This window comes from Salmo salar, chromosome ssa07 (assembly GCF_905237065.1).
Source record: "Salmo salar chromosome ssa07, Ssal_v3.1, whole genome shotgun sequence".
In the NCBI taxonomy this organism is placed as follows: Eukaryota; Metazoa; Chordata; class Actinopteri; order Salmoniformes; family Salmonidae; genus Salmo; species Salmo salar.
The window spans coordinates 20504355-20519842 of NC_059448.1; the positions used below are offsets into that span (position 1 = coordinate 20504355).

General features: G+C 43.5%; 1 protein-coding gene across 3 annotated transcripts; it reads right to left on the reverse strand.

The window, feature by feature from the left end:
• Window positions 1-3556: 3556 nt before the first annotated feature.
• LOC106608786 (thyroid receptor-interacting protein 6) lies at window positions 3557-12882 on the reverse strand. 3 transcript variants are annotated; one of them, XM_014206927.2, is made up of 11 exons: window positions 12257-12882; window positions 10382-10544; window positions 8998-9208; window positions 8560-8693; window positions 8160-8273; window positions 7431-7949; window positions 7151-7244; window positions 6824-6993; window positions 6458-6636; window positions 5618-5738; window positions 3557-5466 (listed from the first exon to the last, which is right to left on the reverse strand). In XM_014206927.2, exons 3-11 carry the CDS (start codon window positions 9197-9199, stop codon window positions 5341-5343), a joined length of 1659 nt encoding a protein of 552 aa, XP_014062402.1. In that variant the 5' UTR covers window positions 9200-9208; window positions 10382-10544; window positions 12257-12882; the 3' UTR covers window positions 3557-5340. The 3 variants fall into 3 exon arrangements, with proteins under 3 accessions (XP_014062402.1, XP_014062401.1, XP_014062400.1); XM_014206926.2 differs by lacking the exons at window positions 10382-10544; window positions 12257-12882 and adding an exon at window positions 9451-9630 and having other exon boundaries at window positions 7151-7241; XM_014206925.2 differs by lacking the exons at window positions 10382-10544; window positions 12257-12882 and adding an exon at window positions 9451-9630.
• Between the last annotated feature and the right edge of the window lie 2606 nt (window positions 12883-15488).

Consider the following 15488-nt stretch of genomic DNA (forward strand, 5'->3'; position numbering starts at 1 on the left):
GAGGTCCTGGAAGGCAGGAAGCTTGGCCCCAGTGATGTACTGGGACGTACACACTACCCTCTGTAGTACCTTGCGGTCGGAGGCCGAGCAGTTCAAATCAAATTTTATTTGTCACATACACATGGTTAGCAGATGTTAACGCGAGTGAAGCGAAATGCTTGTGCTTCTAGTTCCGACCATGCAGTAATATCGAACAAGTAATCTAACAATTTCACAACTATCTTATACACACACACGTGTAAAGGAATGAATAAGAATATGTACATAAAAATATATGAATGAGCGATGGCCGAACGGCATAGGCAAGATGCAGTAGATGGTATAGAGTACAGTATATACATATGAGATGAGTAATGTAGGGTATGTAAACATTATATAAAGTGGCATTGTTTAAAGTGTCTAATGATACATTTTTTACATCAATTTTACATACATTTTTCATTATTAGTGGCTAGAGATGAGTAAGTATGTTGGCAGCAGCCACTCAATGTTAATGATGGCTGTTTAACAGTCTGATGGCCTTGAGATAAACAGCTTCTATCAGTCTCTCGGTCCCTGCTTTGATGCACCTGTACTGACCTCGCCTTCTGGGTGATAGCGGGGTGAACAGGCAGTGGCTCGGGTGGTTGTTGTCCTTGATCTTTTTGTCCTTCCTGTGACATCGGGTGGTGTAGGTGTCCTGGAGGGCAGGTAGTTTGCCCCCGGTGATGCGTTGTGCAGACCTCACTACCCTCTGGAAAGCCTTACGGTTGTGGGCGGAGCAGTTGCCGTACCAGGCGGTGATACAGCTCGACAGGATGCTCTCGATTGTGCATCTGTAAAAGTTTGTGAGTGGTTTTGGTGACAAGCCAAATTTCTTCAGGCTCCTGAGGTTGAAGAGGCGCTGCTGCGCCTTCTTCACCACGCTGTCTGTGTGGGTGGACCATTTCAGTTTGTCCGTGATGTGTATGCCGAGGAACTTAAAACTTTCCACCTTCTCCACTACTGTCCCGTCGATGTGGATAGGGGGCTGCTACCTCTGCTGTTTCCTGAAGTCCACAATCATCTCCTTTGTTTTGTTGACATTGAGTGTGAGGTTATTTTCCTGACACCACACTCCGAGGGCCCTCACCTCCTCCCTGTAGGCCGTCTCGTCGTTGTTGGTAATCAAGCCTACCACTGTAGTGTCGTCTGCAAACTTGATGATTGAGTTGGAGGCGTGCATGGCCACGCAGTCATGGGTGAACAGGGAGTACAGGAGAGGGCTGAGAACGCACCCTTGTTGGGCCCCAGTGTTGTGGATCAGTGGGGTGGAGATGTTGTTACCTACCCTCACCACCTGGCGGCGGCCCGTCAGGAAGTTCAGGACCCAGTTGCACAGGGCGGGGTCGAGACCCAGGGTCTCAAGCTTAATAACGAGTTTGGAGGGTTCTATGGTGTTAAATGCTGAGCTGTAGTCGATGAACAGCATTCTTACATAGGTATTCCTCGTGTCCAGATGGGTTAGGGCAGTGTGCAGTGTGATTGCGTCATCTGTGGACCTATTTGGGCGGTAAGCAAATTGGAGTGGGTCTAGGGTGTCAGGTATATGGTCCTTGACTAGTCTCTCAAAGCACTTCATGATGATGAAAGTGAGTGCTACGGGGCGATAGTCATTTAGCTCAGTTACCTTCGCTTTCTTGGGAACAGGAACAATGGTGGACCTCTTGAAGCATGTGGGAACAGCAGACTGGGATAAGGATTGATTGAATATGTCTGTAAACACATTGCCTTGCGGAGGGAACAGCTACACTGTTTGTATTCGGTCATGTTTCCGGTCACCTTACCCTGATTAAAAGCAGTGGTTCGCGCTTTCAGTTTTGCGCGAATGCTGCCATCAATCCACCGTTTCTGGTTGGGGAATGTTTTAATAGACGCTGTGGGTACAACATTACCGATGCACTTGCTAATAAACTCGCTCACCGAATCAGCGTATTCATCAATGTTATTGTCCGACGCTATGCGGAACATATCCCAGTCCACGTGATTGAAGCAATCTTGAAGCGTGGAATCCGATTGTTCGGCCCAGCGTTGAACAGACCTGAGCACGGGCGCTTCCTGTTTTAGTTTCTGTCTATAGGCTGGGAGCAACAAAATGGAGTCGTGGTCAGATTTTCCAAAAGGAGAGCGGGGAGTCGTGGTCAGATTTTACAAAAGGAGAGCGGGGGAAGTTAGAATAACAGTGATCCAGGGTTTTGCCAGCCCAGGTCACACATTCGATATGCTGATAAAATTTAGGGAGCCTTGTTTTCAGATTAACCTTGTTAAAATCCACAGCTACAATAAATGCAGCCTCAAGATGTGGTTTCCAGTCTTGATGGTGCAGCTGTAGAACCTTTTGAGGATCTGAGGACCGATGCCAAATTTTTTCAGTTACTTGAGGGGGAATAGGCTTTGTCGTGCCCTCTTTACAACTGTGTGTTTGGACAATGACAAGTCGTTGGTGATGTGGACACCAAGGAACTTGAAGCTCTCAATCTGTTCCACTAAAGCCTGTCGATGAGAATGGGTGTGTGCTCAGTCCTCCTTTTCCTGTAGTCCACAATAATCTCCTTTGTCTTGATCACATTGAGGGAGAGGTTGTCCTGGCATCACACAACTAGGTCTCTGACCTCCTCCCTATAGGCCGTCTCATCGTTGTCGGTGATCAGGACTACCACTGTCATCAGCAAACTTGGTTTTGGAGTCGTGCCTGGCCATGCAGTCATGAGTGAACAAGGAGCACAGGACAGGACTAAGCACGCACAACTGAGAGCCCCCAGTGTTGAGGATCAGCATGGCGTATGTGTTGTTCCCTACCTTTACCACCTGGGGGCAACCCATCAGGAAGTTCAGGATCCAGTTGCTGAGGGAGGTGTTTAGACCCAGGGTCCTTATCTTGGTGTTGAGCTTTGAGGGCTCTATGGTGTTGATTGCTGAGCTGTAGTCAATGAGCAGCATTCTCACATAGGTGTTCCTTTTGTTCTGGTGGGAAAGGGCAGTGTGGAGTGCAATAGGGATTGCATCATCTGTGGATCTGTTGGTGCGATATGCAAATTAGGAGTGGGTCTAGGGTGTCTGGGATAATGGTGTTGATGTGAGCCATGACCAGCCTTTCAAAGAATTTCATGCCTACAAATTTAAGTGCGACGGTCAGTAGTCATTTTGACAGGTTACCTTAGTTTTCTTGGGCAAAGGGTATATGGTGGTCTGCTTGAAGCATGGTTTTACACACAGACAAAGAACGGTTGAAAAGGTCAATGAAGACACTTGCCAGTTGGTCAGTGCATGCTCGGAGTACACGTCCTGGTAAGCCGTCTGACCCTGCAGCCTTGTGAATGTTGACCTGTTTAAAGGTTTTACTCACATCAGCTACGGTGATCGTGATCACAATTGTCAAATCAAATTGTGCGGAACTGCTGGTGCTCTCACGCATGTTTCAGTGTTACTTGCCTTGAAGTAATTTAGCTTGTCTGGTAAGTTTGGGACAGGTGGTCCTGTGTAATAATACTGAATAGGTACAGCGTTCTAGCAAAAGAAATACACGGTGTAGTTTGCTGAAAAAAAGGATGGTTTATTGTATTGATCACATTCTACAATTGGCATTATGGAATAAAAATAGCTAATCACACACTTCAAACTCAAATTGTGCAAACCACCTGTGCAGTCTATTCCCCTCATGGACAAATACAATTATGCTGCAGTACTTTTCAATAGGATGTTGTGGAACACAAAACAATTACAGTGAACACAGTGATGACCCTTAACCTCAATATCACAGATAAACACCGTTTTAGTGACAATAGCAAGCAGTACAACAGGAGTTGAAATAAATAAAGTGGAAAATTCAACTCTCAGGGCTCAACAGAGGGACCTTCATATTGTGCTCATTGACCGATACTCAGAAGAATCAAATACTGAAACAAAACATGATTCTGGACAAAGTAAACCAAGTAAATTAAAAGCACAAATCAAACTCCTAAGGCTAAACTTAAACATAAATCCATAATGAACACAAGAGGATGTTCTGAGCCCACGTGGCCAGCATAGAGAAACCGGTTTCTCAGTAAGACAAAGGCAAGCATACTTCATTGTGCCTTATTGATTTTCATTGTAAAGTAGCAAATCAACCCAAATGATGAAAAGGAAAAATATCTAAAAAGCACATTCGCATTTTAAAAGAGGGGGTTTGGACTGGTATACAAGTAACATTCTCTAAAATGCAGTACCAATTATTATACAAATCACTGTCCTGTGGAATACAATATTGATGTTATGTTCTGACATGTGGTGCAAGATATTATAAGACAGCCTACATACTGTATTAACATCCAATGAGAGCAAAGCATTGACTTTACTGATCTTGTTCTCTAACCGATCTTTCTTTCCTTCTACTTTCTAAAAACTATTCACTGCACAACACTGACTACACCCACTTGCTCTCCAATGAAAGGTCTCCAAACACATTCACTCCACAACCAAAACCACCTGCAATATAAACTGTCACAGAAATACCTTGCATATGTGAACTTTGCTTATGAGGCAGTTCAGCACGGTTATTGACTTTAGTGGTATACAAAAATATATGTTCCATTATCTGGACTGGTCAGTTACCCCACTGCCAGGAAGACTTTGTATTCCTCATTATACGCCTCAATATCCCCTCATTTTCCTACTTATCCTCCACATTGTCAATATCTATCAATCATTTTCCATAGAGCTCCTTCCATGTCCCACCCGTGTCAGGCAGGATAGTGTGTGTGAAACAGTGTGCAACACGCAGGATAGTGTGTGAGACTGCAACATGCAGGATAGTGTGGTTGAGACAAGCAGTGGTGCAGCCCCTGCTGCCTGCAAGTCAGGGGCTCTATACAGTACTGCTATGGGACTGAGCGGAAGGAGGTTGGGTGGAAAGCATAGTGGAAAGGGAGTAGGGGTAGAGGATAGTGTAAAGCAGAAGATAAGGAATATGGGTTGAACTATTGTCCATACATGTTTCAATACCCTGTACCAAAAATCCTGGTCAAGTGATATTAAAGAATGACTTCATATTGAAGACTGTCAGGTTGAGGTTCAATAGTAAGCCTACTACTGATTCCTCAGCATCGGGCATCTGAAGAATAAAGAAAGGCTATGAGAGTATGAAAGTGAAGGGGGATGAAGTTGCCCTTCAAGACTGATCTCAAGTCAGGTTAACATTTCCCCCTTGTGGTTAAGGTTGTGTATTAGAGAGGGGTAGAAGTGATCCCAGATTTGTTCCCTAGGGCAACTTTTACCCCAGAGCAGGTGAAAGTAATGGAAGGGTTGACAGGTCATAGGTAAGAGGTGATTTCCCCTGGTTGGTTAGCAGTCAGTGGAGATTTTGACGGAGAGGTCCTGGATGCGCCGGGCGCTGCAGCCCTTACACAGAATGTGACCGTCCAGGGGGTAACAGCGTTGCCCCTCAGGCGACAGGAGCAGACCACACTCCTGGAGGGGACAGAGAAAACACAGGGTCAATCCAGGAACACTGGATTAGGTTCAACAGATTGGGCTGTGAACATACAACATGGCCTGCCAAACTATAAACATTATTCAACTTGAGTGACCCGTTTTACTATCACACACAGTGACCACTCACCTCACACACATAGCACTTCACGTGAAAGTTGCGGCCCAGCGCCACTATACTGACCGTCTCCTCCTGGCCCGGCTCGGGGATTATGACCTGGCCACACACTGAGCAGCGAGGGGCAAACTTCCTGTGTGGGACAGGAAGCAGGAAGTACCAACATCAACACTAACATTAAGAGCTCAGAGGGTGGAAAACTATCAATCAGATATAGTAATCCATCCGATAGACTCGCGTCTAAAACGAACTCAAAGCGTAATTCAAAGTTTAATTGATCAAGTAATCTCTGAATTACAATGGGAGACTTGATCAATTAAAACTTTAAATTACACTTTGAGTTCAAGTTTTAGACATGAGTCTATTGGACAGACTATTAGATCTGATTGTTGTGCTAGTGTTCCAGTTCATTACATGCCTAAAGTACAGTCAGTGGCCTCCCAAGTAGCACAGCAGTCTAAAGCACTGCTTGAGATGTCACTACAAACCCGGGTTTGAGATTCGTGAGGCGGCACACAATTGGCCCAGCGTCATTCGGTTTAAGGGAGGGTTTGGCTAGCCGAGATATCCTTATCCCATCGCACTCTAGCGACTCCTGTAGCAGGCCGGGAGCATACACGCCGACACCCTCGCCAGTTCTACGGTGTTTCCTCCGACACATTGGTGAGGCTTGCTTCCGCGAGCAGTGTGTCAAGAAGCAGTGCGGCTTGGCGGGGTTGTGATTGAGGATGCACGGCTCTCGATGTGACAAAACTGATTACCAATTGGATATCATGAAATTGGGTAAAAACATTAATATAAGTACAGTCAGTATTTGGCGCTGAGTAAGTGTGTCCTAGCCGTGTTGCTGACCTGTGGAAGTCGTCTAGGCAGTAGATCTGGGAGGTGGCGTCCACGGTGAAGGGCACACCATCCAGGCAGCAGCCACACACCACACAGTTGAAGCAGCGTGGGTGGTAGGCATTGCCCATGGCCCGCAAGATACGGTCCAGGATGGGCTTGGAGCACATGAAGCAGCGCTCTAGGATACTCTGAGGGGGGAGGGAGAGGGGCAGCACAGGTTCAGACAGAAGAGTGTGTGTGTGAGAGAATCCAATAGATATGGAGAAAGAGAGCAACTGATGAATTGAGAGAATACTGCTAAAAAGAAATGTAGAACAAAAGAGGGAGAAGAGCCTTCTCAATACAGAAAGAGGACAGTCAGTGACAGCCACTCACAATGTAACAGCTCTTGCAGTAGCTCTGCTTGTCCAGGTCGTAGAACGGTTGCCCCCGGAAAGGGGTGTGGCAGGTGACGCAAGTGAAACACTCCACGTGGAACACCTGCTCCATGGCGATACAGCCACTGCCGTCGCCAAGGACGTTGTCACCGCAACGAGCACAGCGACCTGGTAGTATGGAGGGAAAGGGGAGAAGAGATGAGGCAAATGGGAGGGAAATATTGTGGAATTGAAATTAACTGTGTTGCCCAATGGGTAATTAAGATGTGTTGACTGGACTGTTATTTACAAAGGACATACCATTTTATTAGAAAGTGGAACGTACCAAAGTATTCCTCTGTAGGGGGATTATTCATGTCATACACCAACTTCTTTGTGAGCCCGTCCAACTCCTCTTGTCTCGGAGCTGCTGTCCCCTGCTGGACAAATAGATGAACATTTCCCAGGAAAAAAATAAAAATCAGCTTTTAGATTTCACTTTCCCATTTAGATCAGTGAACCCAAGAGACTGGAGATAAGTATTAAAAAAGGACCATAGTTTACCTTAAATTTTTAAAAAAAATGCACCACAAACAGTAGTAGATGTTTTAACTCCACAGACACACCTTGCTGGGCTGATAGGTGGAGCTTGGTGCCAAGCCTGACCCTGATTGGAGAGTCTCTGGGCCTCTTTTGGGACTGGGACTATGGGAGGCTCTCACTCCAGACCCGGCAGCACTCCCCTTGTAGCTCCCCTCAGAGTCCAGCTCCTGGGCTTGGGAAGCGAGATTCTGGGGCAGGGTCCGCAACGTGTGCTGGCGTTGTGGGGGAGGGGAGCAACCCTGCTCAGCTTGCCTACCAGTCTGGGAGTAGGTGACAGGCTGAGCTGTTTTGACCTGGACACTGAACCTCGGGCCAGTAGGGGTGGAGGCGGTAGTGTAGGAGGCAGGGACAGGCTGGGGGTAGGGTTTGGAGACCTGGGCGTCATCTGGCTCAGGGAAGTACTGGAGACCCTGGTGGGGATCACTGGGGTTTGGGGGTGTAGGATGGTCCGTGGACAGAGGTGGGAAACTCATAGACGGCTCTCCCTGAGATGGGGCTCCTGGCTGGGCTGAGGGTTTGTTGTAAGGCACGTTGTCATACAGCTGCAAAAGAATGGAAAGGGACCATAAATATATACATTTCTATATCCATTACTTACAATGTAACTAACAACCGAGGCCTAAATATTCAGAGGGACCAGTGATACTGTGTTCATTTCTGTCTGAAAGTGTAAACAAAGTCATAGGTTTCTGTATTAAGTCTCGAATAAATCCTTTATTCCCCAGTCCCATGTAGTCAGTCAGGTAGCCTACCTGTGTGCAGTTTTGTGAATAGCTGTCCAGATCAGCCAGCATGCAGGTGAGCGAGTCAATCTCTCTATCAATGTTGGAGTGTTTTCCAATCAGCTTCTCAGGAGGTGCAAGGTGCTTTAAAAAAAATTGAGCAGGATCGCATAATAAAGAAAGGTGCCTTTATAAAATGTCACAACAGAAGGAGATGGATAGGTATACACAAAAAAGTAGAAATGTGCAAGTGTGTGTGTCCTTTAAACCAATACATTTTTATTTGAATATTGGACATTATGAGCCATTTCTGGCTTCATAACAAAATTACATTACTACAAATCTTTGCCTAGAAACTACACTAAACACCATGGAGAAGTGGACCAATAGTCAGTGGGAATTCCAGGCTACAGAAGCAATTACAACTTACCATCAGCTGGAGTCGGTCCATATGAGGGTTCAAGGACTGGTCTTCTTTGAGACCGTGGGGAGATGGTTGGTAGTAGAGGTCATTAGATTTAGGGTGAAACCCTGGGTCCTCTTGGTGGTGCTGCATTGGCCCAGCTGTAGAACACATACAAAACAGTGCACTTTACATTTACAAACAAGACTTACTAATCACAGGGTACACACTTAACATTAACCACATGACAAACATTTATTTACATCAAGATGTTTATTTACGTCAAGTGCTAATCACCAAAGGTGTTGGTGTACTCAGTAGTGTGTCAGGTCCAACGCTCTACTCCAAGGCTTGAGCTACAGAACTGACTTCTGATTTTCACAATAGTCAATCACAAGTTCATTATAGCAAGGTTTCACACAAGACAAGCCCAGTGTAATGTAAATCCCACCACCATGTTCTTACCTGTGGGTCCGGTAGCCATGTACCTAGAGGCCATTCCTCCCCCTCCTGTGATCTGGTCATGGACCACATACTTGGGCCGGGTGTCCAAGGAGACCTTCTTGGGCGGCTGTCTGTACAGGGCTGATCCAGAGTCGGACATCTGGGGGACGGGTCTCTCTGGGCTACCCGGAGTCTTCGGAGGAGGCCAGGTAGGACCAGACATGTCAGGGTTCTGAAAAAAAAGGTTATCGTGATTAAACTGTTATGCAAGTGTTTTGTTATAGCTTTAAAGTATGTTGGTATTAATACTTTTCTCATACAAAAAAATAAAACAGGTGCACTGTCCTATTTTGGCATATTTAGGTCACAGGTAAGCCCAATGATGCTTCAACCCTGATTTCCTGTGTCAACTCTCATACGCAGATTAACAATAGTCTTATAGTTGAGAAGCAGCAAGAGAGCATCATTACCAACCATAAGGGAATTCCAGCTGACAAAGACACAAGAGGGGTATACCACAAAGCAGGATCAATGAGTTAGCCAGCTAACTTGAATAATTATTCAGAAAGAACTGTATTCTTTGGAAAGAAACTTGAAATGCACGTGGCCTGATTCAGGGATGCCCTGGGTGCACGTTTTTTCTTATTGCTCTAGCAATACACAGCTGATTCAAATTAACAAAGCTTGATGAGTTGGTTATTTGAATCAGCTGTGTAGTGCTAGGGCAAAAGCCAAAACATGCACCTGGGGGGGATGACCGAGTTTGGGAAACCCTGGTCTAATTGACTCAACAACTGAAAAAAAACAAATCAAAGTTTAACTTCCTTAATGAACTAGAAAATCAATAGTTATTTCTGGATGTTCATTACATTTGGCTGGCTAACTCATTGATACAGCTATGTAGCATACCACTATGTTCCACATAGTTCACACACACTCAAAAAACAAAACAAGCGCACAATCCCACAGGTGCGAGATCTATGGCTTGTCCCACAACAAAAAAGGACACATATTAGAAGCAGGTATAAACAGGGCTAATGTGCATAGTGTTTTTATTCATTCTTGGAAGATTTTCTGATATATTGTCAGCTCAAAAGTTATACAATTTCAAGGGGACTGGTCAGATTAACTGGCCATAACTTCTACTTGTTAAATGATTTGATGAAGCTTCTGATAATTATGTCCTTGAATAACTGACAGAAGAAGTGGTCCCATGAAAACCCTCATGTTAACAAAGAAGTTCAAATATCCATGGTACCTGTCAGGTAGCTCTGTTTCTGTAGTTATATTTTAATCTATTGTTTTCTCCTCCATTCATTCCCTAAAGGACCCCTCCCGCATCCTCCTGCTGAAGATGTTGGACCTGCTGACCACAACCGCGGGGGAGAACGAGGTACTACCGGACCTGGAGGAGGCACTCGGGGTGAAGTCGGAGGTGGTGCGCCAGCTACCCCTCTCCCAACGGGAACGCAAGGCAGGACGCCGGAACTTCTTTTGGAAGACCTTCACATCATGTAAGCGCACCTCCTCACCATCACCAAGCAGCCCCTCTTCTTCCTGTTGGATCACTTAAAGACCTATTTCTTACAATGTCACACATGTACTGTAAAATGATACCTACTTAATTTTTTACATTGATTAAGGTCTGGAATGTTGGTGTATGATTGACGTCAAAAATCAAATAAACTTATTGTAATGTTCTAAGTATGTCGCTTTCTCATAGGTTGTCATGTGTAATAATACTGAATAGGTTTAAGGTTGGGGTCTAGTACAGCAGTCTGTACTAGACAGGTATCATTTTACCCCAAGTGCCTCCTCCAAAAGACATACAGTTGAAGTCGGACGTTTACATACACCTTGGCCAAATACATTTAAATTGAGTTTTGCACAATTCCTGACATTTAATCCAAGTAAAAATCCAAGTCTTAGGTCAGTTAGGATCACCACGTTATTTTAAGAATGTGAAACGTGCAGAATAATAGTAGAGAGAATGATTTATTTCATCTTTTATCTCTTTCATCACATTCCCAGTGGGTCATAAGTTAACATACAGTACACTCAATTAGTATTTGGTAGCATTGCCTTTAAATTGTTTAACTTGGGTCAAACGTTTCAGGTAAACTTCCACAAGCTTCGCACAATAAGTTGGGTGAATTTCGGCTCATTCCTCCGGACAGAGCTGGTGTAACTGAGTCAGGTTTGTAAGCCTCCTTGTTTGCACACGCTTTTTCAGTTCTGCCCACACATTTTCTATGGGATTGAGGTCAGGGCTTTGTGATGGCCACTCCAATACCTTGACTTTGTTGTCCTTAAGCCATTTTGCCACAACTTTTGAAGTATGCTTGGGGTCATTGTCCATTTGGAAGACCCATTTGCGACCAAGCTTTAACTTCCTGACTGATGTCTTGAGATGTTGCTTCAATATTTCCACATAATTTTCATTCCTCATGATGCCATCTATTTTGTGAAGCGCGCCAGTCCTTCCTGCAGCAAAACACCCCCACAACATGATGCTGCCACGCCCGTGCTTCACGGTTGGGATGGTGTTCTTCGGCTTGCAAGCCACCCCCTTTTTCCTCCAAACATAACGATGGTCATTATGGCCAAACAGTTCTAATTTTGTTTCATCAGACCAGAGGACAGTATGACGGCTGCGTGGTCCCATGGTGTTTATACTTGCGTACTATTGTTTGTACAGATGAATGTGGTACCTTCAGGCTTTTGGAAATTGCTCCCAAGGATGAACCAGACTTGTGGAAGTCTACAATTGTTTTTCTGAGGTCTTGGCTGATTTCTTTTGATTTTCCCATGATGTCAAGCAGAGGCACTGAGTTTTAAGGTAGGCCTTCAAATACATCCACAGGTACACCTCCAATTGGCTGACATGTCAATTAGCCTATCAGAAGCTTCTAAAGCCATGACATAATTTTCTGGAATTTTCCAAGCTGTTTGAAGGCAGTCAACTTAGTGTTTGTAAACTTCTGACCCACTGGAATCGTGATACAGTGAATTATAAGTGAAATAATCTGTCTGTAAACAATTGTTGGAAAAATTACTTGTGTCATGCGCAAAGTAGATGTCCTAACCGACTTGCAAAAACTATAGTTTGCTAACAAGAAACTTGTGGAGTGTTTGAAAAACTAGTTTTAATAACTACAACCTAAGCGTATGTAAACTTCCGACTTCATTGGCGTAGTTTGCTGGGAAAAAAGTATGGTTTATTGAATTGATCATATACTACAATTGGCATGAGAGAAGAACGATAATCATTCACACTTACCTACTTCAAACTCGAGTCAAATTGTACAAACACCTGCTCAGTCTATTCCGCTCATGGACAAATAAGATTATTCTGCACTTATCTGTACGATGCTGTGGAACATAAAACAATTACACACAGTGAAAACAGTGTTGACCCTTAACCTCAATATCACAGATAAACATCGACTTAGTGACAATAGCAGTACAACATGAGTTGAAATAAATATAAAGTGGAAAATGCAACTCACAGGGCTCAACACAGAGACCTTCATATCATTGTCCTCATTGACCTATACTCTGAGAAGAATCAAATACTGAAACAAAACATGATTCTGGACAAAGGAAACAATTGGTATTTTAAGGGTCCTGTAGTTGGAAGAGAAGCTTCAAAACCATCAAATCATACTACCAGTTTTTACATTACAAAACAAAATGAAGACAGCGGGACGGAGAATCTTAAGGACAAATTACATCAACACAATGTGTGAATAATTCCAATGTCGCAGAGTTACTTAAACATGGCTAATAGTGCTATGAGGGAAGGGATTAGCAACACAAATCAAAGTCCAAATCAAAGCTAAGCTTAAACAAAAACCCATAATGAACACAAGAGGATGTTCTCAGCCCAAGTGGCAAACATAAAGATCCCCCCCCCGATTAACAAGAACATTTCCCAGGACATAGACAAATCTGATATGGTCAGAAAGCTTAAATTCTTGTTAATCTAACTGCACTGTCCAATTTACAGTAGCTATTACAGTGAAAGAATACCATGCTATTGTTTGAGGAGAGTGCATAGTTATGAACTTGAAAATGTATCAATAAACCAAATAGGCACATTTGGGCAGACAGGATTTTTTTTTTTTTTAAATACAGAAATGCAATGGTTCATTGGATCAGTCTAAAACTTTGCCCATACATTGCTGCCATCTCGTGGCCCAAATATACATTTTGCCTAAACTGTAAAAATACTTTTTGGGTTTCTTTTGCATTTCAAAGATGGAACAAAAAAATATTTAAAGAATCGCATGTTTTTTTCTTTGTATTATCTTTTACAGGATCTAATGTGTTATATTCTCCTACATTAATTTCACAATTCCACCAACTTCAAAGTGTTTACTTTGAAATTGTATCAAGAATATGCATATCCTAGCTACAGGCAGTTAGATTTGGATATGTCATTTTAGGCGAAAAAGGAAAAAAAAGTTGGAGCCTTAAGAGGTTTTAAGACAATGGCAAGCATACTTCATTGCACCTTATTCATCTTCATTGTAACGTATCAAATCAACCCAAATGTTAAAAAGGAAAAACATCTGAAAAGCACATTCACATTTTAAAAGAGTGGGTTTGGACTGGTATACAAGTAACATATTCTCTGAAATGCAGTACCAATTATCATTATACAAAACGCTGTCCTGTGGAATACAATATTGATGTTATGTTCTGACATGTGGTGCCAGATACCATTATATGACAGGCTACAGTGCATAAGGGCTCCCGAGTGGCGCAGCGGTCTAAGGCACTGCATGAGGCGTCACTACAGTCCCTGGTTTGATTCCAGGCTGTATCACATCCAGCCGTGATTGGGAGTCCTATAGGGCGGCGCACAACTGGCCCAGCGTCGTCCGGTTCGGCTGGGGTAGGCCGTCATTGTAAATAAGAATTTGTTCTTTACTGCCTTGCCTAGTTAAAAAAAAGGTTGCATTTAAAAAAAAAAATACTGTATTAACATCCAATGAGATCAAAGCATTGACTTTACTAATGTCATGTTCTCTCTAACCAATCTTTCTTTCCGTCGACTTTCTAAAAATTCTATTCTTATTCACAACACACTGACTACACCCACTTGCTCTCCAATGAAAGGTCTCCAAACACATTCACTCCACAACCAAAACCACCTGCAATATAAACTGTCACAGAAATACCTTGCATATGTGAACTTTGTTTATGAGGCAGCTCAGCACGGTTATTGACTTTAGTGGCATACAAAATATATGTTCCATTATCTGGACTGGTCAGTTACCCCACAGCCAGGAACACATTGTATTCCTCGTCATTATCCTATTCTTCCTCAATATCACCTAATGTTCCTACTTATCCTCCACATCGTCAATATATATCAATCATTATTTTCTATAGAGCTCCTTCCATGTCTCACCTGTGTCTGGCAGGATAGGGCAGGATCGTGTGTGTGAGACATGATCTGTGTTCGAAATACCCATACTAACATACTGTATAGTACATACTTAATGAGTACTACAAACGATTAGTTCATTTCAGTATACTGTAAACGAAATGGGATCCTTACAGTTGAGGGTACTAGCTCTTCGCCTGTCTACCGGAAGTTGTGAATGTTGCAACCTCTTACTAGCTAGTTATAATAAATTACTAGTTAGACATTTTACGACTTCGGGTGCGTTCTTAAACTCAATCTGGAGTGGCAGACTGCGCTCATAAATTCAGAGCATCACGCTCTCGGAGCGCACACTGGATGCTCGGGCCAAGGAGTAGGGTTTATTTCAGCGTTCTGACTAGAGGTCGACCGATTAATCGGAATGGCCGATTAATTAGGGCTGATTTCAAGTTTTCATAACAATCGGTAATTGGTATTTTTGGACACCGATTTGACAATTGCCTAGTTAAATAAAGGTGTAAAAAAAAAATCAGTTAAGAACACATTCTTATATTCAATGATGGCCTAGGAACGGTGGGTTAACTGCCTTGTTCAGGGGCAGAACGACAGATTTTTACCTTGTCAGCTTGGGGATGCAACCTTATGGTTAACTAGTCCAACGCTCTAACCACCTGCTTTACGTTGCACTCCACGAGGAGCCTGCCTGTTACGCGAATGCAGTAAGAAGCCAAGGTAAGTTGCTAGCTAGCATTAAACTTATCTTATAAAAAACAATCAATCATAATCACTAGTTAACTACACATGGTTGACAATATTACTAGTTTATCTAGCCTGTCCAGCGTTGCATATAATCGATGCGGTGCGCATTCGCGAAAAAGGACTGTCATTGCTCCAACGTGTACCTAAGCATAAACATCAATGTCTTTCTTAAAATGAATACACAAATATATATTTTTAAACCTGCATATTTAGCTAAAAGAAATCCAGGTTAGCAGGCAATATTAACCAGGTGAAATTGTGTCACTTCTCTTGCGTTCATTGCACACAGAGTCAGGGTATATGCAACAGTTTGGGCCGCCTGGCTCGTTGCGAACTAATTTGCCAGACTTTTACGTAA